At 41.1% G+C, this 25221-nt stretch overlaps 1 protein-coding gene across 1 annotated transcript in view; it reads right to left on the bottom strand.

The window, feature by feature from the left end:
• Positions 1–4544: 4544 nt before the first annotated feature.
• Positions 4545–25221, bottom strand: part of LOC109991178 (plexin-A2-like) — a 109086-nt gene continuing 88409 nt past the window's right edge. The window contains exons 22-32 of the mRNA XM_020643412.2: positions 23865–24133; positions 21784–21850; positions 21255–21401; positions 19046–19205; positions 18177–18280; positions 14953–15049; positions 12573–12772; positions 11312–11481; positions 10689–10901; positions 9683–9833; positions 4545–7904 (exon numbers count right to left, since the gene is read on the bottom strand). Coding sequence (XP_020499068.2) covers positions 7809–7904; positions 9683–9833; positions 10689–10901; positions 11312–11481; positions 12573–12772; positions 14953–15049; positions 18177–18280; positions 19046–19205; positions 21255–21401; positions 21784–21850; positions 23865–24133 — 1674 coding nt within the window. The 3' untranslated portion in view covers positions 4545–7808. The remainder of the gene's footprint in view (positions 7905–9682; positions 9834–10688; positions 10902–11311; positions 11482–12572; positions 12773–14952; positions 15050–18176; positions 18281–19045; positions 19206–21254; positions 21402–21783; positions 21851–23864; positions 24134–25221) is intronic.

The raw sequence follows: 25221 nt of genomic DNA, 5'->3' as shown, positions 1-25221 counted from the left end.
CACACGTTTTTATAAGTCATATTGATTTGACGAAGTATAAGAGTTATTCATAATATGGGGCGTGGCTTATCGTACTGATGGATTTGTGGGTGTGTTGCAGCTGTTTGTCTAGATGTTAAAGGCCCGCCTCAGCTCTATCTCCTTGCCTGTTACTAGGTTGACCAAAAGCTAATTTGAGACAGCATTTTCAAAAGTCTGCTTCAGAAGCCAATGAATGATGTCACTGAGACTACGTCCATGTTTATACAGTCAGTGGTTTCGGTGGACATTGTTTGTATGCAGGAAAAAGTCTGTGTGAAGAGCAAGGTGATAAGAATTTCTGCTGTAATGCTGGAACCCCTCTTGCTTATTTTAAAATGACATTTTACATTTAGTTGGAAATAACGGCCATAATCAGATATCTGCATAAAGTTCAGCAAACATTCAGCTCCCAGATTTGTTTCTCAACACCGACTCCATTCTCGTTTCTCCTGTTGCTAGTAAACAATGCAATAGAAGGAAGTCTTGGCCAAAAGTTGACCTTTAACCATTGGCTACACCAAAAGCCCCCCAAAAGTTGGCTGTCAAACCCAGAAGCTGGATCGTTCTCACAGGACAGCCGGTGGGTTCCAAAATTGAAGAAGAGTGTTCACAAAGGTGTCAGTTGTCTCTGTTAACCCAGGTTTTCTGCTTCAGGCTCTTTTGGCTTTTATACGTAAGAGAAATCTTCATGCGTAGTTTGACTTTTTTTTTCACTGGACATTTGCTTCGGTCAAAAAAACAATTAAACCATTAAATGGCAAAGAAATATCACTGCCGCTGCAAATACTAAAAATATTGTAAAAGAGGACTTACTAATCATTATCAGTTATTAAATCGCTAAGCTTTTTTTTTACCACTCCATGCACTCCCCTTTACTAATATGACATTGTAGAGCTCATAAACTTCCAATATGACACTGGTTTTATGAACAGTGATCAGTGACATTTCAGTGACAATGTTATAGTCTCATAGGTAGCGATGGGCAACATTTTGGGGCTACTGGTGTAGCCATTGGTTCGCCACGAAAGACTTCTGGCCATGGGTTCCTGTTACATGTGGATCATAGTCGAACTGTAAGTTGAGTCGTATCATATTTATTTTGTGTCATGTCTTATCATGTCGTATCGGGATGAAAAATCAAATACAAATATATAAAATCTTACAACAGTGAGACAAAATTATTAGCTGGGAATTTTAGAATTTTGGCTTTAAAACATGTTTTTCTGAAAAGCCGCGTCACGCACTGCATCCCTGTTTTTATGTTAATTGCATTAAATTTGAGATCTATCTTTATTTAATGGCTAAAGTGATGAAAATCAATCAAGTGCTGCAGCACATCCTGCGCTTTATCCATTGACTATTAACACAAAGGTGCATAATGCAAGTTTTTTTTTCATTCAACATTCACTCCACAGTCAGAGTCACCGTTTGAATTATTCCACAAGATCTGCAGTCTGCACGTGTAACGTCCATTTTCCCAGGAATCAGATATTCGGAGCCGCAGGAGAAGCAGAGGATGTTTTATACCCAGTGATTTAACCGAGTTTAAGCAGTTTTATTTTACTTTATGTTCAAGATATAAATCAACTGCGTCAATCAGGAGTCAAAGCAAAATGAGTTGTTCTGAAGACTGTCTGGATTTGATAGAAGAATGATGGGCTTGTAATGGTTGTAGAAGCTCCATAAACCTGTCTGCTTCCATCCAAACACACAGTCTATCATGAGATATCCCGCGGCTCGCTCAGCTGTCAGTAGAGGAGGTTTGAGTCCTAATGATGCTCCTGTGTGTGTGTGTGTGTGTGTGTGTACTGCATGTGTGTGTTGGAGTGTGTAGTGTGTGAATAGAAATTGCAGGCTGCTGAGTGTAGGCCTTCTGACAAGCAAAGAGAAAAGAGAGGAAAGACGAGGGGTTAGAGTCTGGCAGTTGTACAGAGGACCCTTCAGTATGCTGATGACACCCCCACCTGGATCTGACAGGTCTGTGTTGGGGGGCCCTGGGTGTTCTCCTCCCTCCTTCCCCCGTTCTCCTCCCCCCATGCCTGCCCAGAGCCCCGAGGGTTAAACATGAATAATGAATTCAGGCTCCTTATGGCAAGTGCTGAGGAGACCTTATATACAGCACACGTCATTACAAATACTGTCAGAGCAGACCAGTATTGAGAAGCCGTTGGAGCCTTCTGTGTGTTTGCTTTCAAATTGAAAGGGATTTTCTGTTTTTCTCCAGGATATCTCTTCATTTCTGTTGTTGTTTCTACTTCCATGTGGCACGCTGAGTTTTAATTGTGCCGTTAAAATCTATTTATAATGGTCAGATGTCATTAAAATTATTGCAAAAAAACAGCTGACATCACAGGCTGCCTTTGACAAACTGATAATCTTGTTACTTCCTGATTCACTATTAGTTTAGTTTGGTTTGCTATCGCTTCATGTATTAGTTGTTCGATAGAGGACATGCACAGCTCAACTGGGGGGCAGAGTAGTGTTGTAGTACTCTAGTAATCTCAACACTAGTCTTGAGGCGACTTTTTGAAGGTCTCTGTCTCCACTCGGAATCAAAATAATTTTTGCTCTGCCTCAGACTGGGCGGACTCCGGATTTTAAATCAAGACCGGTCAAGACCACCACTGAAAGGCTTTTTTTCCCTAGTTATTACTGTGATTAGAAAGAAAATGCATCTTTACCTGCTCCACACAAAATGATGACTTTCATTGATATTTATGGTCTTGCTCTTGTCTCGGCCTCGCCCTGCCTTGGCCTTGGTCTTGACTCGGTCTTGATCCCTAAATGTATTGGTCTTGGTCTTTTCTCGGTCTGGTCTCCGGTATGTCTTGGTCTCGGTTAGTGTGGTCTTGACTACAACACTAGGCCAGAGTTAGCTTTATAGCTAATTTTACATCAGGGCACCTTTGACAAGAAAATCTAAAAAACAAACTGCATACATGAAAAAAAAAGCATTACCTTCCCTCCTTGTTTGAAGACGGTTCCAGTGATTTAAGCAACCCAGCAGATGAAAATGTGCTTAATAGTCTGCCAAATGTACACTGTGTGTGATTATGAATGGAAATTGCAGTATGTGAGGTATTTTTGGTAATTTTCTTCATCGTAGCTTCACGACAATTAAGGAACTGAAACCTTTTACAAAGATGCATATGACCTGGTTCAAAAACACCATCTAAAGGAAAATGTAACATCATTATAAAAGTTGTGATCTTGAAAGTTTTCCAGGCAAGTTACTATCTTATTTTGAATGAGCTAACACAATACAGCCTGTGGGTCGCAGATTAAATTCATTGCATGTGCATTATTCTCTGTTATTACCCCCCTGTCAGTTTACTTGACAACCTCCAAGAAAAGAAAAAAGACACCCTGCAGAGAGAGAGAGAGACTAAGCAGAAGCTACAGTATATACTGTTTTTAGGTATAAGGTAATTACACCTCACCAAAGAAAGAAAATAAAGTGTGAATTCAGAGAAAACAAAAAAAAGGTGATAATCAGATGAAGACAAACAACCATCAAGGACTTTGTTTAGATCTTTAGAAACTCACCTGCTGTTACGGCTTATCCCCAACGGTGCTGCAAAAAAAAACCCAGAGAAAACAACACTGAGACTTTGAGACGACACCTTAAATTGAACTTAAAATAATCTACCTGGCATCGCTCCAACAAGGCAGTGTGATGCTTCTTCACACTAAACTCTCATTTTCAGTATTGACGGTGAGAGTGTGGAACGGCATGCGGGGAAGAAACCACATGTCGCAGGACTAAAACACATAGGGCCCTGACCACTTGCCCACTGGCACCCCCACCCCCCCATACTTTTTACGCTATTCCCTGCCTCCTGAAAAAATGAGTTTTATCTAGAAATTTTATATATATTTTTTTTACTTGGCCCTAATCCTCCGTCGTACCATTGCACATAAGAGCAACAAATTACACCTTTCTTTTCTTTTTAAGGCCAGTAATGTCAGACCTGGCTGAACAAGAGTTGTGACCCGAGGATTTCGATTGATCCATGACATCATTGTCTTGCAGTAAGTGCCATCCAATATAAAACCCAATAACACTTAAACTGTCAAATCAGCATGCGGGTGTTCCCCCAACATTGTAAGAATAGATTATCAGGTTGAATGAGTCAGAGTTCAGATCCTCTTTAAATGACCTCACCTCCAGACACTCTTTGTGAAAAAAGAAGCTCTGTCGCTTTAATTTATGGCTCATAGGGGGGCGCTGGTAGCCTAGTGGTTAATGCGCGGGCTCCATGTACAGAGGCTGTAGTCCTCCAAGCGGGTGACCCGGGTTTAAATCTGACCTTTGGCACCTTTTCCGCATGTCATTCCCCACTCTCTCTCTCTCCCCGATTTCTGACTTTATCCACTGTCCTATCTCTCAAAAAAAGCCCCGAAATAAATACAAGTATGGCTCATTAATTAACGAACTTTGGACAATTTTTCATGTAATACAATCAAGCAGGGCATGATGTATAAGAATTCAACACTCTAAAAAGGAGTCCAGGCAAAAATGATTCTCATCAGCTGCGCATTTAATGTATAACAACAGTACAAAGTGAATCTTTTGCTTGCAAAATAGGAGTGTTCTTTATGTACAATAATATATACAATAATATATAGTTTAAAAAACATTACAGTTTTAAATGTCTGACAGTTTATTGCACAACACATTTATAAATTATCATCAAACCACACATGAAGTTTCACATGAAACTGACGTAGTCTCCGTCACATTTGGACACTGAACAGGAAATGCGTTTATTATTATTTATCTTATTTTATCTTTAGGTTAGCATGAGTCAAGGTCCTGTGGGGACTACGTTAACCCCACTGATACTGAAATGGTAAAAAGAGCAGCGCTGCAGAATGACACTTTTAGACTGTCACAGCGACTGTGACTATGGAGCCGTGAAACAGCCTCAAGCTCAGAAACAAGTTCATGTTTCATCTTTGCAATGGGTGAAAAATACAAACAAAACTAAAAAAAACCTGAACAAACTCGATGCCTCAGATCATGATAATCATTTTAAAGTTCAGATATGGCACTCTATAAATACAGCAGCGAGGAGACAACAAGAAGGCGGTAAAATGTACATTTGATAAAACAGGATTAAAACTTGAGAATCACACGCTCGAACACGGAGGTGATGATAGAGCTGGGAAGCAACAGACAAAAATTAAGTTTTCAAGGACGGACTGCTGATTCAAGCAAATATAATTAATCTTATATCCACCCAGTGTACAAAATACTAGGAACACCCACTATACTCTGAGCAGAACAGATGTCTGCAGAGATCCTCCTCTATGTTAAAATTCAAGGATGCGTTCAAAGTGGATTATCGCGAAAAATCAATACAGCATCAAGGCCTCCATCTAACTTAATCTGAGCAGATTACTTCACAGGAGCAGCAGGTGTTCCAAATGTCTCGTACACTCTGTGCATTTCAAGTATAACTAAATGTAAACAATGACTGATGAGGGGGGGGGGGGGGGTAGGGGGGTAGGGGCCCTGTCGCCAGGAGTTAAGATAATCTGATCCACGATCAGACTCATAGCATCATTAATCATGCTTTCTGCTACAGTTCAATTTGGTCTCCACTTATCTTTGAATGCTTGAATTGGTGGTCTATCGATCATCGCTGTACAGAATGTCCCATCTCTAATGGGATCTCTTCTCTTCAGTGGCGTGTACTAATAACAGCTTTTAACAGAAATGAAACATTAGACATTATATTTGGCACAAAAGCCAGGGATTGGGTCTGGAAATATCTCTCCATTTAGTTCACATTTGAAGGTGATTTACCATATTCACACGGCAGCCATATTTCCTCTGATGTCACACTCGGGCAGTGAAGCATTAATGCGTTTATCTTACTGGTGATGTCCAGGTTTGTAAATTCTATTAACATTAGGAATATGACCAATTGTTTTAATTTCACTGGATCAGGTTGATCGGTACCTGAAAAGAAAATGAATGGTGAAAATGTTGAGAGAAACTAACCCAGCATTTAGATGCTTCAAAATAACCAAGCGTGAAAGGCCTTCTTTACAATGTTGCTGTGTCGACAAACTTTTTGTTTTAAGTGACAAAATATTTTAGCGCGAGGCTTTGTCCACTCTGAGGAGGTTAAAATTCAATTTGCACAAAGAAACATGATAGGACACTTAGCCTACTAGATAGTTGATACAAAGATCTTTAGTTAAGAAGAAGTATGTATAGAATTATTCTGCTGGGATTTTATCAATGAAAACTTTTAAATGTATTTTAATTTCTGTTGGCCACTTGTATTTTTTTCCCCTGATTGGGTCTTTAGGGTTCTCAGCTTGTCTTAGATACGAGTCGGAGGGTTTTGTGACTTAGCTGTCATTAGCTGATGAGTTAGCAAATATTTAATTTCCCTGGCAATATTGCCAAAGTGATGGTATCTACTGGATTTTCAGATGCGGATCCATCAGTAAGAAGTAAAATGACATCCATCTGTCAGATTGACACAACAGCTAATGTTAGCATTCACCCAGTTCCTAGCTAACATTAGCAGGAACAGTTTATTGGTTGAATGCTAACATTAGCTGCTGTGACCTCCAGTTTATCTTGACACATGGGCTGGAGTTGACCTTTCATTGTTCTCTTCAGTTACAGATTAATCAATAACAATGAAATAAAATGTTGTCACAGGTATCAGTCCAACGTGATTATAACATCTGAGCTTCCGACCCGTACAGTGATGTCAGAGGAAAATGACCACTGTGCCAATTCGGGGCCTTTCTGTTATTAAAGAGCTACCCCTTCACTTTCTTCGTGATTCGTTTTCTTAAACTGTTCAGTCTCGAGCAGACGTGTAAATTAGAAAATCTTCATCTAAAAAAAATAAATAATGACATAGAGTTTGCCAAAGTCTTTAGTGTTTTCTTTTTGAAGCCTTTAAAAGGCAACAGGAAAAAGGCTTAACAAACTCACAGTTACACATCTCTGCCCCCGATGGCTCCAAATGACGATGTCACTCCAAGCCTGTGATATGTCGTGTGAAAAAACGTCCTTCATCCCTGACGTGTAAAAGAACTCGGAGTCTTGTCTCACCGCATGTGCTGTCCCATTAAATTGGCTCCTGTCTTTGCTGCGCTCCTCCAGTGACTTTTCAAGTTGAGTCATTCTTTATTAAGCGCCGCTCTCGTCTTCAGAGCTCCAGCCACGCCGCGCACACGCATACACACACACACACACACACACACACATACACATTTAGGAGAAGTAGAAGCAGCCACTACAAAGGCAAGCCACTATCCAGCAGAAAAGAAGTGGCTGCAAATTCAGCAGCTGTGATGGCCCAAATCTTTTCTCTCTCTCCTTCTTTCTCTCTTTTTGTTTTTTCTGGACGGGAGCGCTTTCGAAGCTGGATTTTTGCCTGTTGGAGTTTCTTCAGTAAAAAACGATGACATTGGACTCAAAAGTCGTGCTTTGGGACGTTCTGCTGTTTGATGTGTAGAGTGGTCTGTGTATGTACATTTGTATGTGTGTTTGCATGTGTATGAATCTCTTTGTGTGTGTGTGCTGTCTGTTTGTTTATACAGTAGGTCCATTAATCCGCAATGTCTCTGCGTACATCCATATGCTTGTTTGTGTGTGTGTGTGTGTGTGTGTGTGTGTGTGTGTGTGTGTGTGTGTGTGATGTGTGTGTGTGTCTGTACCCAACGTGCGTCGCAGATGGGTTTAGAGTCCTCAGTTAAGGATTACGTGTGTGTGTTGTCTTTGTGTTAATGTATGTATGTGGGTGTGTGTCTCAGCTCTCTGCAGACATGGCTGAGATGATCTGCTCCAATTTATACGCCAACTTCTGCTTCTGGGCCTGCTCATCCTGCTCCAGTGCCTCAATGATCTACAAACACACAGAAACACACACATGCACAAACTGTGAATTGAAGGACACGAGGCATATTGTTCTCGTCGGCTGTGGGACTTATATGTACATGGACATTAATCAAACACAACAGAGCTTCTGCTTTTAATTCTATACTGATTATTTAATATATTGTATGTTTTGCTGCATTTCATCAAAGGGACATTTCCTGGACTTTGTTTGCAGGGTAATTTAAATGATACATAGCTGAGTTGATTTAAGAGATACACAATTGGGTACAATACTCTATAGTACATTGCTCCTTTAACTCCTTATAACCAGCGTCCCATTTAATCCTGCTGTCGTCTCCTTTATTTTATGGCTGTTGGCTTCTTCTTTTTAACTCCTGCTCACATCACCCTGAATCACGTGTTCAGCGCCATCGTGAGGGGTCATGAAGAAGTGACGTGGTGAGCTAAACTGACAGCGCTTTACTTTTTTTTTTTTTAAGGAACATATCGATATTTGATACCAGCGATATGATAGTAATATTTTGTCCCAATCCTAATGTGACTGTTTAACAGCTGAAAGATTGACAGTGTTGCCATGGCAATCCAATCCCAATTTGACGGTTTAACAGCCTAAAGATTGACAGTGTTGCCGTGGCAACCTCATTTTTTCATTTTTTTATTCCTAAGTGATCGTATATGGACGACAGGGTGGACACTCATAGCTTCATCTGGTTAACAGGTTGTAATAAAAGCAACTTGTCAATCACAAGTTTAATCACAAGTTAATTTGGAGTGAAGTTCCTTTGAGAGTATAAACTCATGAGTTAAATCTTTACTGATGTGATTGGCCGTTGTGTCATTTTCTGGTAGACTTCCAGAAAAACAGACTTCTCTTTGCAGCTCAGTCCCCCCCTGCTGGCCATCAGTAAGGATGCAGGTTTAAGGCAATCTCACATTGGGTTCACTCTTATAACTTAAAACTTATTTTTGCTTGGTTCTGACCATTATAGAACAAAATCATTTACTCATCCATTGAAAATCAGTTGACAGTTAGATCAACGCTGAAAAATCACCCCTAAAGCCTTCAAACAGTATCCTCTGAAAAGTGTGGTTGTGCTGACCTCCTTTGGTTTACATCATCATCTTGCTATGTTAATGGGCAGGTGTACTTTGTATTGCCGTGACATCCATCCTCACCAAATTCAAACACACCAAGCAGTGACGCTGCAGCATTGAACCAAAGAGGGTAGTAAAGCTCTCTTACCAGGTTTTAAGCCGATCTTTTAACTTTCATTCAAACCTTTGCACTACTTCAGGGCATTAACATAAGTTAAATGCATGCACACATGAGACACAATAACCTTTCTTGATATGTTGCACTTGTGCTGTTAAGTATCTACACAGAGCTACATTTGCAGTCAGTAAGATTCCTGTTTGCATCCTTGCGATTTATGTAAATCATATATTTGAGTTCCTGCATTGTCCTGAGGGAATATTCTGGTTCTGCAGCGGCTAAATGCTCCACTGTGGTCCCCGTCTGGTCAGTATTTTTGTCTGACTGACAGCTGGACAGGCAGCATGTAGAGGGTTTATCAGACATAAGCTGTTATTGGCTCTGCCGTAAAGCAGTCTGCTGATAAATCTTTGTGGATTCACAAATATGTGCCCTGCCTTCTACAGTTAACAGTAATTTTACGCTGTATTACACTGTTTAAATATATGGAAATGCTACCTGCAGAGGGCTAACCACACCTGCAGGACCTGTGCTGCACATTTGTGCGTCGCAGTGTGTCTACCGGGTCTCACCTCTTGGCTGTACTTGCTGACGTAAGCGTAGATCTCGTGGAGGGCACTGAGCATGTTGAACTCACTGGAGTGAAGGCGAGCCTGTTCAGCCAGATAGGCATTCATATCCTGATCACTGATGGCAGGCAGGCGGTTTATGTCAGCGTAGTACCTGAGAGGACACACACGCGCACACACACAATGTCAAAGTCGAGGGTACACTCATGCATGCAGAGCTTTTTTCCCTCTGTTGGAGTCGGCCTTTTTTTAAAGGTGACAGCAAGTCTGAAGGGGCTTCAAACCACACCAGCGACCTTTTGAACACAAAAGTAAAGTCTAATTTAGCTGTGCTAATGTTTGCTTTCATCATACTGCTTATTACTTCACTCCGATACCTTTAGGGCTGCATGGTTACTTGCGCATGAGAAATGAATAGTAGCTCTGCATGATATCTCTCTCTGGTAAAGGTTAGCTGGAGTAAATGCATCTTCCATATCTGGCAAAACCTAATACAGCTGGTCTGAGAAGAACAGAAATAGTAACCAATGTATTTTTGAGTGAGCTGAATAATAGGGAAACGGTAAAAAATGTGGGCAGTCTTTTATAAAAATCACCAGGATTGATCTAGTCTGCATGTAATGGATGCTTTAAAACTCATTTAGCATGACCAGAGTTGGTTTTTAGGATGCATGTTTGCTCTTGTATGTTGGGGAGCAACCTGAAAATCAACCTGTTCTTTGTCAGGTGATATCGTTCACACACGTTCACATTGGAGAGTCTAAGCATGAATGCTACCTGCAGCTGCTCTTCTTATTTATAACTAAAACAATTATCAATGGTTAGCTTCACCTAAAACACCGGCTCTTTGTGAACCTTGTGACGAGGAGATGTCCACAAAGAGACCTCATTTTGGGTCTTCCATCGTCTTTCCATCCTTGTGAAGGACACTTATCTTAACATGCACACACACACACACACACACACACACACACACACACACACACACACAAAAGCATGCTGTACACACCTTTCTACCCAGCTCTTGTAGTGCGGTATGTCCTTGGCGTAGAGTAGTTTGGTGGACGGCGAGTCTTTGCCCAGACGGTGTTCAGAAGTGGAACACGAGTCCATAAAGGTTTGGGCAACCACAGACAGACAGGCGTCTGTGATGCTGTTTTTATGGATGTCGAACACAAACTGAGGATTCTTGATCACATTTACCCAGAAGCGCAGGGGAAGGCTGCAGATATCGAAACAGAGAGGAGAGAAAGACGAAGAGAGATTGAACACATTTTCAGAGTTGACTGCAAAATAAGAAAGTTTTACAAAATGTGTCAGAATATGTTTTTTTCTGATATGTCTTATATTGATTTTTAAATTGACTTTAGTTATGAGGAAAAAGCTGTGGAAAGAGTTCAGAAGACTATCTGAAGTCTTAAATCCGAATTTAAATGAATACAGTTACAAAATGTGGAAAAGAAGGGTTTTTCAAAGAGCAGCATCAAACACAGAATAAGAAAAAGGGGCATCAGTGTTTCAATAATTCTGTGATTTTCATCAGGCCCCAACTTTTGAATCAACTTGGTTAAAATCAGGACCATTGTCATCAGACAGTTGCAATAAATGGGGACCAGTCACATTTTCTCTCACCAGTTGCTCTTCCAGGTGTGCCTCACGTCCGTGTCATGGATGCCGTGTCTGTCTGCCTGCTCGTCCAGGAAGTCGAACATATATTTGATAGCCAGAGGCAGCGCGGTGCCCCGACACACAGTGCTGAACAGCGTTTCAAACAGGTCGTCCACAAACTTCTGCAGCGTGCCCTATGAGAAAACAGTGTAGAAAGTTATTATTTGAAGTGCTTCTTATTGAGCTCAGCAGTTAGTATTTTTTTTATAACTGGTTATTCCTATAACACTCATTAAAAAAAATCTTTTTGTTTTTATTGCCTCTTTTGGCACAGAGGCGTGATAAACACTTTTTATCTATTAATCTCTTATGGAACGTTCACCATCTTACATAAAGTCTATGCCGAGCTGGACCACTGGACCATGCCAAGCTCGTTCTACTGATCGCATGTCGCCTCAGGTCCTGCAGGGTTCACTCTCATCTGGAAATTCTACATTTAGCTTTTGTGCTACAAAAATGTGGAGTTATTTACAACACACTCTCAGGACTAACACTCTCATTTCGCTTGGATAAATCTTAATAATGATCTCAAACCACTTCCCTACACTGTGCAAATGATCTTTTCCTGTTTTGTTCTGACTGCAATTTTGTGTCTTGAGACGTAATTCTAAATGAGGGGAACCTCATTTTTTTTTTACCTTGTGTGATTATGGCACAGAGCTGCAGCAGCGTCCCTGAGCTCCTTCACTTCATAGGCAGAAGTTTGTTCCCTAACAAGTGAACCACTGTTCACCGTACAGTTTGTCTAAAGTGGCAACTAAATTGTAGCAATTAAAAGAACCAGAATGACTTATTTATTCCATCATGTGTAACACTCTTTCTCAAACAATGTTTTAAAAATGTAAATGGGGGGTCCTGATAGTCTAGCAGTTATGTCATGCGCCCCATGTACAGGGGGTATAGTCCTCCTTGCAGTTTCCGTGGGTGCTAATCTGACCTTGGCCCTTTTCTGCATGTCATCCTAACATTTCCTGTCTCTCTTCAGCTTCTATCTAATAAAGGCAAAAAGACCCAAAGAAATAACTTTCAAATATGTAAATCATAAATCAGATCTTGTGTTGGGAGAAAATCTGATTTTTCAACTGCTGAAGTCAAACAAAAATCAAATCCAAATGTACTCTTTTGTCTAACTGTAAGAGATCTGGCCTTTCTTTTCATGGTTGATAGTGGAAGAGTTCACACATCCGATTTTGTCAGTTACTTCAGTAAGTTAAATCTTCTGCACCTTTGTTGCGAGTAGCCTCGTCAGGTAGATCTCTGACACCATCTTGCTGCCACGCTCGCCCTCTTTCTGGTCCCCGTGGTCGTGGTTCTTGACTAAGTGCCACACTTTGACCCCGCTCTCCAGGTCTGGGGTCAGCATGGGCACTCGAGAGTGGGGGCTGTCTGGGCTGGTGGGGGTTGAGCGGAAGGGGACGTCCACACCTGGAAGGTCAAATATATATATATCAGAAATAAGGAAAATAAACATAACAAAAATCCTCGAGGCCCAGTAGTTCAGAGGGTTTGATCTGGATAAGAAATATTGTAATTTGTAAATCCACTTATTTTATATCCCAGATCAGTTAAAACAGTTTATTTTTACTTTTTAGTTTGTTCAAAGGAAGACTCAATTGGATCAACTATATCCAGATACAGAATTTAATGGATTACCAAATCCGGATTACCAGTGCTCTAAATGGGACTGTATATTATGTATTTTGTTCCCAGGGGCACTAAAATAAAATAAAAAAAAACAAATATAAAGTTCCTCACTCTCCTGTGAGGAGTTTTTAGTTGGTTATGAGACAGACATAAATCAATACTGATGAATCTATATGACCCAATAAAGCAAACAAGACCAGGAGCAGAGACAATGATTATTTCTTTAAAGGAGCAATATGTAACTCTGACACCTAGTGTTTAAAATGGGCACTGCAGTCAAAATTCATAACATTGGAAAGAGCTGTCTCAAACCCGACTTATCTTCACTCAACACACACGCAGGTTGCCATGTGGTGGACACTGAAGCTTCGGCGTTTAGCCAGCTCTGCATCAGTCTGTAAACCTGTCTGCTTTCTAACCTCTCTCCATTTTTTAAAAAGTATCTCCAATATTTATCCTAGTTTTTTTTTTATGTTTCTGCCCGTGGAGCTCATCTGGAACATGCAGAGGCTTTTCAGGTCAGGTTGAATCAGTTTTATCTGAACCAGTTCTCTTGCCCTCTCTTGCCCACTTCCATCACTGCAACACCTGTTGGTTTGATGTGATAACTGGTCTCATATCTGGCAAACTGAGGGATGTCCAAAACGGCCGTGTGGTGTTGCCTTAAAACCGCCTACCTTCTCTGGTCCAGACAAAAACAGGCAATTCAGGACTGGAATCTAGACTTAAAGGGAGGACATACTTGCTGCTGTGTTGTTGTCGGAGAATCCAGCACTTCAACACATCAGCATGTTTCCTTAATGTCTGATCATATAGTAAGGTCATCTTATGAATCAATTCAGTAGATATCTTACATATTGCTCCTTTAACATGTAAAATGACTGACTGTAATCACGACTGCAGAGTAGTTGGCAGATGGAGTTTAAAAAAAAAAAAATTTTTAATAGCAAAGATTCTAATGAGATTAATGAGTAATACATTTGACTGTTAAAATGAAGCGGGATAGAATTTACATGTACTGGACAAAAAAAAAAGATTTTGCCAAGAGGGCTTTTCAAGATGGACACAAACTGAAAGTTCCTCTCGCTCTATGTGAAAAGCTTTATCTTTGATATTCACAGGCTTGGGTTAATTATTTTCAGTCAACACCCTTTATTTATTTAACAACCTGAACGTCTACTTTTTGTTCCCTATGAGATACAGTTTGTGAACAGAGTTTATTTCATCAGATTAATCGGTTTGTGAGACTGCCCTGTCTGTCAGCAGTGTGTGTGTGTGTGTGTGTGTGTGTGTGTGTGTGTGTGTGTGTGTGTGTGTGTGTGTGTGTGTGTGTGTGTGTGTGTGTGTGTGTGTGTGTGTGTGTGTGTGTCTGTGTGTGTGTGTGTGTGTCTGTGTGTGTCTGTTTGTGTGTTCAGACTGTGAAATGCTGTCACAATGATTCCATTGGTTGCTGTAGTAATGACGCAGACGTGCCCTCGTTCAATAAAAGCATGTTTTCTTTTCAGGCTCTGATCCTCGCTGTCTCTCGTTCTGTGTTTTGTGCTTTCTGCTCTTGTTGTCATCATGTTTGATCTCACATGTGTCTTACTTTTAATGAAAGAATTCTTAAAAAACAGGAAGGAAAAGTCACTGATCTGCTGTTTCAGAGATGAGATTTAATCCAGGATGTAGTTTATAGGAATCTAAAGTTATAAAATCGGCTATGAAAGCTCCTCTCAGTGTCTTATTCATGAACGTACATATTTAATGAGCTTGTATAAACAGATGTAGGATGATTGAGTTGTTTTGAAGTGACAGAACTTTTCAAAGATTTTGATCTCATTGCGTGTCTCTTAACATTTAAAGTGCTGTGATTCATAACAGTTCCTGCTTTAAAAACATGCTTTCTTACAGGCTGATGAATGGCAGTAATAGCAGCGCTGAATGACTACAAAGTATTGTGTTTCTCTCACAGTACTGACCGTATCTGCTGATACTGCGAGGGAAGCTGGCTGAGGACGGGATGTTGAAAGAGGACATCTGTTTGGGCACCAAGGCCACCACACAGCGCTCAGACACCTGCAACACAAAGGTAAAAGCATGGCTGTTATTTTAAGGAATGTGCGGCTCGCAGCTGTTGGTCAGAACTAATAATGGCTGCAATTTCAAAAATGGTTTGCGTTTAAAAAAAAAAACGATGAATGGCTGATAATGGAAAGATGATTCAGAGGTTTCTGAATGTCTGTGATGTCACAAGACAGGAAAGCACAAAGCGTTGGCCTTAAATTCAAGTAAAACGTTCTGGAAATTTCTTAATTTCTTTCTTATAAGTACAAGTACAAAGAGCAGAGCGATGATCACAAAAGACTCAATCACAAAAGCAGACCAAACCTTTTGAAAATATTTCTCTATCAACTGATTGAATTCCTCAAAATACGCTTCACTAAAAGCTTTCAAACATTTAAAGGCAGAATGTTCAACATTTTAAACATGAATTCAGCAGAAATCAAGTAAAACCTGTGTAAATGTCTCTCTGAGTCAGGACTGTCTACAATGAGTGAGAAGCGTGAGTCGTGCCAGCTTTGTTGTTGTCAGAGTCGTGTTTACATCATGTTTACGTGTATAAAAGCTGTTTTAGTCAAGGGCTAGAGAAAAGAAGAATAACATACTCACTGCTTACTTACACATAAGTGTGTTTAGATCACGGTCATTCTGTGTCAATTTATGTGCAATATGAAGCTATGAGCTAACTTAAGTGTGCTAACATTAGCCTGCTAACACAACAATGCAGGCCACAGCCAATTGCAGCTCGAGCAAAGGACAATTTTGTCCAACGCTTGCACTTAATGGTGCTTGATTGTGGTGTGTTCTAACTGATAACTCCTTCATGTGAACTCAAGTGGGGGGGGGGTGTCGCTGGAGGAGAGCGGAGGCTTCAGAATAGCGGAGGTGTCGCCAAACAGCAGTTTGTTTTGGATTTAATGTTGGTGCTCAGTCGCGATCAAAAAGTCGCACAGAAAGGCTGTTTTCCAATACCTGTCGTAAATAATTAAAGTACGTTATATGCAGTAGGTGACGAGTACCAGGATGTCTTTCATACATCTTCTCCTACTTAGCATTATGCATTGGCTTTTCTAAACCTACAGTCCTCTGCAGAGAAGAAATATTGCGCTGACTGAGCCACCCTCCACATCTCTGTCAGGCTGAATATTGTTTCGTATCTCGAAGGCAACGATTTTTCCAAAAGATTTAAAATGCTGCTTTACAGACCCTGTAGTAAAAATAAGGAAGGAAATGTAAGGTTCTCTGTTACTAACAAAGACAATGTCAGCATAACTCCATGAAGTAGTGGTGCTTCTCAGCTCAGGGAGGACATGGTCATAATAACACTCAGTGTTGACTCAGAAGAGGCTGAGGTGATTACATTGATACAAAGGTTTTGTCAGCTAACTGTGTTAGCTGACAGGGACAGGTGCATACTGATAGCCTTAAAAAAAACCCTGAAGTTAATTACTGTAATTTCTTCACTTAATTATACTCTTCTGAGTTATACCTCCATTAGCACACAAAGATGACACACATCCACGAAGGAACTTAGACAGTCACTAATGAGACGCTCTGCAAAACCTGCTTGAGAATTCTCATATTTCTGAGATTCTTCATTATCAGTTTCATCCAGTATTTGTTCAATGCACAATAATGAGTACACTGCCAGCAGGATCTGCTGCAGACAGTCAATTCAGCAGGCTTCAAATAGCACTGATTTGCCTAAAAACAAGGCTCAACATATTAACAGAGTCTAAAAGTAGCGTCAAGAAGGCACAGTTGTCTCAGTTTGGTATGATGTGTGTTCAATTTGCCTAAAAATGCAGATAAAAGTATATTAAATGTATTTTGTCTGAATATGTAGAAATGTATGCCTGACTGTCATTTACTGGCTGCTGAATGGTTTGATATTATCATGGCGAAGCAGAGGCTTTTTGGTCATCTGCTGGACTGCAGAGCTGTAAACCACTACCATGCATTAGCTCCAAATGTAGCGAATACAAATCCAGTTCAGCAGCGAAACAAACGTTTCCACACCTGAAAGAGAGATGAGGAATTTGAAACTAAGGAATTGTTCATGAGAGATAAGAGGTAGGACATGCTTTCTTTAAAAGAAAATGCTGTTTTTCTTTGTGGTTGTATTCCTCTCTTTGTGTGTATTGTAAAAAGTATGTAAGTCATAAGTATTCTGCACTGAAACTGCAATGGCTGTGGGAGTGTTACATTCGGCCCAAAGATGATTTCTGAGACAAATGGTTGAGTGACGGAGGAGCAAGATGACTCATTCCGGGTTTGGTGACCTGTGGAGTAGCATTTATGAGCAGAACAAAAGATGTTGGAAAAGACACAGAGACAATAAGCCCATGTTCAGGTTGACTTAGTGTGCTGGTGACAGGGATGTTGATCAAATGGTGCTGCTGGTGAGATGAATGATGTGAATATGAATGAGTACTGCCCCGTCCTTCATCAATAGTACCTGCTCTGACAACTTTGAGGAGCTTGATTGTTGCCATTTTTAAATATGTTTGAAAGAGTCCGGGTTTTCAAGAGGATTATAAACGAAACCTTTCTTAAGCATCGAATAAAAAGCATCCGAAATGACTAATATGGGACGTTTACTGCTTCTTAAAAATGTGTTTCGACTTAAAGGTCATATATTATGCAGAATAAACTCTACCATGTTTTTCTCACTCTAATATATGTCCCTAATCTGTCTACAAACCCCCTAATTATGAAAAAAGTCCATCCTCTCTGTCTTTTCCCTGCTCCACTTTTCAGAAAATGTGTGCTCAAACAGGCCGTTTGGAGATTTTCCCCTCATGACATCACAAAGGGCAGTAACCCCTCCCCCAGGTGGGTGACACGCCCACAGCTAGGTCCTTGTTTAATAAAGGATTGTTATACTGTCATTAGAGTGTCTCAGACTTCCAGTTTACATCGCCTTTCTTCACAATGAACATTGTTTGTAATCAGGACAGCCATTTATGTTTTAGCTATGAGGAGAAGAGATTTATGTAAACGTGTAATAATTTCTCACCCAACGTGAATTTACATGGAGGCCTTTATATATCGGACGTGCTTTCAGATGAAGCTCAAGATAGCTACCCTCACATTAATTGATTTTTTTTCCCAATTTAGTGTTGAAAAAAAATGAACAGACCTGGTAGTGCATGAGTGTGTTGAGTCTCTTCCAGTCGCTCTCTATCTTGGTGGTGATGTCCTCATCCTGCAGGACCACTCGAGCTGTTCTGCCTTGTCGCCACTCTGAAGAAAAACACAATTGAACGTTAACGTGTGACCGCTTTCATTTGTGTGAATGCTTTACCCTGGAAATTACATAATGTCCATCCCACTGTCAAGTCAGACGATTGTTCTATGTTCTGTAAATTGTCATGCATGCCGGGTATAAAGCCACCCAGAGAGTTTTCTGTATATTTTTCGTCAACAATTAAATCCACTGTGCAAACAAAACACAACAAGTGACACAGTGTCTTCATGGGGAATTAAGCTGCCTGAAGCAGCAAGGAGTAACTGATCCTCTCCCAATCCCCCGACCTGTAAAAGCTTCTTAAGGTGTAAAACTACAAACCCAGAGCAATGTCAGCCTCTACCTACAAGGCATCTTATTTACTCCTTTTGAAGGAACGTGTCAGCTGGATTTGGGCCGAGTCGTTCACTGTATGATGACATGATGTGGGCGTAATCCAGAGAGTAGGTGAGCTGTCGGTAGGGTTTAATGTCAGAGCTGGTAAATGTTGCTCTAGTTCGGGGTGTAAACAGGTGTGGGGAGGGGTTGTTTCCCAAAAAAAATGTCCCGTTAAGCCCTTTGTTTATGTCATATAGCTTCAGTGAAATGTGTGCTATCTCTACAGACATGCCATCGACAAACCATGAACATGCCTGCTGTCCTATTTCCAACATTTTGTGTGCATGACCAATTTTAAGTCTATGTTTATTTCAGAGTATTTAAGACAATTAGTGGTATGAAATCAGTCCTTCACAGTGTAAATGCAGCCAGTGAATACTCACCCAGATCCATGTCTGCAGCCCGTGGTCGCTGCGAGTACGGCATGTTCTTATACACCGCGTCCAGGATCTTCTCTTTTACCTGGGTAATGGTGTCACAGTTGAGCACCTTAACAGGGATTTCTGGGCTGTTCTCATAGTCTGGGTTCACACAGCTCAGCGTCTGGGGATGGAGGATACAGAGAGAGAGAGAGAGAGAGGGTGGTAAGAGAAAGGTGTTGCTTGCCAGAGAAGTCCTTTCATTACCCGCTCCTCACCAAACTGTCCTGGTGGAGAGGATCTTGGCCAGAAATGTAATTTCACACCTCCAGATTGTGGCTGTGCGGCTCTAGCAGGGGCATTAAACAAGTAATGAGACACAGCCTCCCAGACTGTTGGACACGGATATCAGAGAGGTGTCATCCTGTCGCTGGCTGGCTCTGCTCTGCAGCTAAAGCCTGAGGGGGAACTTATTCTGACTGGCTGCTGGAGACACCCGGCCGGCCTTATTTTAATAGAAAGGTAAAAGAAAGAGGCATGTTGTGTTATTCAGGTGGCCCTATCACATGACTTTGTACTAATGGACATATACAAGCCACATTTTTTGGACTCAGTATTCCTGATTATTCTTGTCAGTTAATTAAAGGAATCGTTATTATTTTAAATAACAATAGGGCAAAATAATAAAAAAATAGGCCTGTGGTGACTTTAAAAAGATTATGAGGCTCAGAGAACATTAAGGCAGGTAGACAGCTTTAGAGAGGCCAGCAAGACTAGATTTGAAATATACCAATTGTAAGCATTAGGATTGAGAAGAGGAGTGACGCATGTTGTAGAAATCAAACTTATAGACTGCATATAACAGGGGTGTCCAAAGTGCGGGCCGAGGGCTATTTGCGGCCCTTGAGGGGATTTTTTGCGGCCCGTGACTTCAAATAAAGAATCAGAAGATTTTGGCCCGAGGCATTGATTAAGATTGGCACATTATCTTATTTTTCTTTTTCATGTTAACAAGGGCTGAACAATATTCCTAAAATAGAAAATGTTCAGTAACATGTATGTTGTTTTTTTTTTTTAAATCTACAGCTTTTACTATTTTCCAAATTTTTTGTAAACTATGAAAAAAAACATATGCAAAGTTTTTGCAAACAAGCGGACTGTTGTTTAATCATTTAATGATCTGAGCTAAATGCAGAAAGCTTTTCCAAAAAAATTAACCATGTTACAGGCTTGATTCTGAGAAAAAAAACAAATAAAGTAGAACGAAGAAATCAAAATATTTGATTTCCTTTTATTAAAGGGTTCTTTAGTGAGCCTTTTTATTCTGATCTACAAAGCCTTACTATTTTTTCAACTACATTTTAAAAAACAAAACCTGTGGCCCGCAAACGATTCTAACACGACAATTTTGGCCCGCAAGAAAAACCACCACTGGCATATAACATGGTCTCAGTTATGTCATCCATTGGTTTCTAAAGAGGCGGTAAGAAGGCCACAGTGGCAGTCGCCATATTGGAATGGCTGACTCCAACTAACATCCAGCTTAGATAAAAAAAGCAGCAAAAACAGAGGCTGATGCTGCAGCCTTGCCAACCTCCAAACAGCTACTACACACCCACCTGTAGGTCTAATCAGCCACGCCCCTTATTATGCAAATTGATGCACACATCTTAGCCAAATGACTTATTAACCCCTGTACAGTTGTGACAAATAAAGATATGAACTAAATAGAGCAAAATCATTGTTTGCATTAGGCTGTAAACATGTTTTATTTCTGATGTAACAATTAGCATTTTAATATGGGGATTCATTGGCTTTTGGAACAAGCCCCAAGTGGACACACAAGGAACTGCAGCTTTTTTTTTTGCACTTCTGCATTGACTTAATTTTTTCATCATCAGAGGTTGCGTCTTGTGAGGTTGGGATTAACTTCTCAGAATATTTATGAGTAAACATTATGAACATTATGACGTCTTATTTCCGTTTAAACTTTGTCTAAATGTCCTCAAGCTTAACAAGACAGACATGTGGCAATGCAGGAGGATTGGTGCGCTGCCATCATGTTACTGAAACTCTCCAAATATTCAAAGCATAAAAAACAATCACAAGCACAGCCTTGTGCACATGCCACATTTCTTTCAATCTGTCATGGCAATTTTCCAGGAGAAATACAAAAAAGAAGAGAAGGAAAAGAAAAAGGGTTTTCTTTCTTATCAATGTGGTTGTGACTCACCAGCGTCTTGTATTCAATCTGCTGGCGGATGAGTTTGTCCTCACTGAGGGAATAGCGTGCCTCCCCAGTGATGGAGTCTATCGGTCCCTTCTCCATTTGCTGTTTGATGGCACAGAACAGCATGAAGAGAGGCTCGCCAGCACACTCCTTTGTTTTGGGAGGAGACCCGAGGAGGAGAACGAAAGGTGGGAAGAAAGGAAAATAAGAGATTGGAGGGAAAGGAAGTGAAGGAAGGAGATCTGTAATCATCATCAGCGCAGACTTTGAGACTCGGTAACCAGAATTGAACATTCTCGCCCTTTTTTTGAATTGCAAAGCTGACATATGAATGACCCCACAGGTAACAGTTATCTCTGCACAACGTCCACACAGCTTATCAGTGTGAGACTCTTAAAGTGACAGCTCCAACAAAAAAAGAAACATTCACAGCAGTCTACGGGAAAATCAATGCAAAGATTTTAAAAAGCACCGCCCTCGTGCATCACAATGACACCTGTAGAGATAAGGCGGGAAGGAGATTTCACTTTACCTTGAGAAATTTGTGCAGCAAGAAGGCGAACCAATTTGTCAGCATCTTCTCCGCCACCGACTCGGTTCTGAAATTGAGGAGAGGAAAGCATGTTGAAGAGCAACAGACGTCCCACAGAGAACTGGAGTGCTCTGATTATTCTTTTATAATTCAAGACGTAGAAGCGGCTGACATTGTTGGAGCAGAAAAGAAACATGACATGGAGAGTTTACAGAGAGAAAAAACATCCTTACTCAGGCAGCCGGTCTCGAAGGGACACGTACTTGGATATACTGTAAGTTAAGTGCTGCTCGTGCAGAAGATATTTGGGTCATGACATAAATGTGCAGACGACCACTTCAAGTCTTTTCCCACTCTTCCTTCTTCTCTCTGTCTGCTCTTAGCTGCTTAACATGGGTGCAGATGGGACAGATTTTGTGATTTACCAAAGTAAATCCTTTAATTCATGAAACTGTACCCGTCAAATGGTGTGTAAGCTCTTTCTAATCTGAAACTTATCCAAAGTCTGCAGCTTTAGATGCATCGCTCTCCTTCCCTCCCTTACCTGCTGTCTCTGTCACTTCCTCTACCTGTAGTCAACCTTAACCTTAACCGACTCGCTCCTCTTCACAACATCCTATTAAATGGAAGAGTTTTTTCCGCAAGGGCAGCATGTTTAGGCTAACAAGTTCTTGTTGTGCCGGCTCCCAAGCGAACTCATCCTTATATTTAATGAGTGTGCTTCAGATTGAGAGAGCCCTCTCTTTCAAAAAGGGGGGGAAAAAAAGGAAACTCATGAAAGATTCAGGAGGCCAGGCTCAGCGCTGGGAAAACAATCGGCAGATAACCAAAGTCGGAGGGAAAAGCGGTAGAGAGGGCGAGAGAGGAGAGGTGACGGAGGGGAAGGAACGTGAGCTACAGCTGAATGTTTCATGAGCGGCACACAGAAGATAAGTCAGACTGACAACGACTCTGCTGCTGCCGCTGCACTCACTCTTCCCCATTAAGTTTCTCTTCCTCTAGCCGGTCCCTCCCTCTCTCTATCGCTGTTACCGCTGCTGTCTTTCACCTGTCTGCTCAGGCTCACTGTTTCTCACACAAGCTCTACGGCTGTTTTACGCCGCTGCACAAAACAAAGCTGAGCAGAGGTGGGCTCTCCGTCGCTGGCCTAGTTACTCAGCCGACACAAGTGAGGTAACTGGGCTGGGCACAGAGGAATGATCTGTGCCAAGATACAAGCAGCGCTGATCAGATACAGTCAGGTTTAAATGTTCTGACCATGGTGGAAAACACGGACAGAGATGTGAGAAAGAACATGCTGGATTTCTATTCCCTCCAAATAGTCAGATTTGGCCTCAAATGTGTCCAGGACTTGACAGCTTTCCCACTACAATGTTCATGTGCATTTTGAGTCCATTTGAGGTGAATTCTTTGCCTTTTCTTAAAGTGCAGCCCTCTGCTTGTGAATCTAAGAGTATTTGGTGGAACCTATTGCACTCGTTCCAGTGATTGGCTGATACTTAAGGTCCCCCGGCACATTCAGATTTGGGAAAGACTGCGTTTTCATTCAATGCTCCGGATTCCTAGAGTGTCATCCAACAAATTAAAAAAATTAGGATTCTGCCCTCACATGCAGCCTTTAAGGCCATAGTAACGGCCCATTGTTCATCAATTTGTAACTGTTTTTATCTGTGTTGCTGACTGTTTCCTGGATATGTACTTTTTCTAGCTGATTTTTTTACTTGCTTTTATTTGTATCTCCTCTTCTATGCTGTGAGCTCCACATCACTGTAAATGAGGGAAACCTCAGTGTCTTTCGAGTTAAAATAAAGGTTTTGAATTTGAATTTCATGAAAACAGTCTTACTAAACCAGGTTTTAAGGGATCAGTTAGTAGCATGCGTCTCAGGTTTCTACAGTAGTCCTTCAAAATCGTCAACAGCAGCCAGGTTCAATAGCTGTAGCTGTAAAAAGGCAGTCCATTGAGGGTGGGACATCCCTTGTTGTGAAAATAACTCAACAGGCCTTTTACCAAAGTGTGCTACATAAACATACATCATTTTCTATTGTAGCTTTTGGTAAAACAGAAATCTTCTGGTGTACCTGCGCAGGAGTAGTTTAGGGTGGTTCTTGCTCTCCAGGTTGCGTTCGATCAGGTCTGAGAGAAGGTGTTTGAGGATGTCCGTGGCGTACTCCAGGCGTCCTTGCAGAGCGGTCATGATGAGCGAGGCCACGTAGCCGCGGTCACGCATGGAGAAGGAGCGCTGCAGCTCCAGAGTGCGGATGAATGTCAGCAGGAAAACTTTGTTATTCACCAGCTGAGCGAACTGCTTCAAGGATTTCTCCACACTCTGCTGTCCGCTGCCCGGCACCTGCACGCAAGCACACATCAGGAACACATGCTCATTAGTTCAGACTCACTCAAGGATGAGGAAAGTCAAAACATAGGTGAAGGAACATGAATCATCCGCAGGCATTTAATGCAAAACAGACTCAGGGCAGGGTGCTGCTTCAGGCTTAGCCTGGTAGAAGTGACGTAGACCTCATTTGCAGGACACATTCATCCATGCAAGAACAGTTCTGAGTCATAGTTTCAACTTCTAAGTGTATAAAGAAAATTCATAAAATAAGCATCATGATTCTTCATTAAATACATTACTAGTTCATTAAGAGAGCTTTACAGTAGAGAGAGTCTTTCAAACTGAAACTCATTTACACATAACAGCTTGAACTTTAATTCACACCAGCGCCCAATTCTGACCATAAATGCTGCTTCAATTACAAATGGAGACTTTTATTCATACTGTTATAGTGTATTAGCATACTTTCCCGTGGACAGGGGGCCCATTGAACTGTGTCGGAAAGGGAAGCACTTAGCGAGACAATCAGTCATAGTATATCAGTATACTTTCCCGTGGACAGGTGTTGCAAATTAGCATTTTGCTATAAACACTAAGAACAGCGCATCTGGGACAGGCCCGCCCCCAGAAATGGATGGGCTCCTGAAAGGCCTACACATTCAATCAGTAGTGTTAGCGCTAGCCTCCTGGCTAACATTAGCTTCCTCTGGGCATGCTTCCGTCAGTAATATTACCACACACAAAGTTCCTTATTATTTTAAGTAGAGGGGTTTGACATTTTAAAAACGGGATACTACTCCCTGATCTGCTGAGATGTTGACGTACTTTCAGGGCCTCATTACTGTGTCCTTTAACATCAAACTCAGCGGTGCACAGGATTTTGACAAAGCAATATATAAACATTTGACAACCACATCGTACTACCTGTAAAAAAAAATCCCCTGATAAGGAAAATGAACCGTGTGAGATGTGGTGTAGAAAACATTTTCATTCTAAAGTTTTAAATGTCAAAAAGTGTGAGTCAGAGACTGAGAAGAGTTTGACGTAAAAGAGGTGAGTGACTGAGACTAAGGAAGGGAGAATCTACACACACCTACACA

This window comes from Labrus bergylta, chromosome 5 (genome assembly GCF_963930695.1).
Source record: "Labrus bergylta chromosome 5, fLabBer1.1, whole genome shotgun sequence".
Taxonomy (NCBI): Eukaryota; Metazoa; Chordata; class Actinopteri; order Labriformes; family Labridae; genus Labrus; species Labrus bergylta.
Note: the sequence above shows the minus strand (reverse complement) of the source record. Positions and strands in the feature narration are given on the sequence as shown.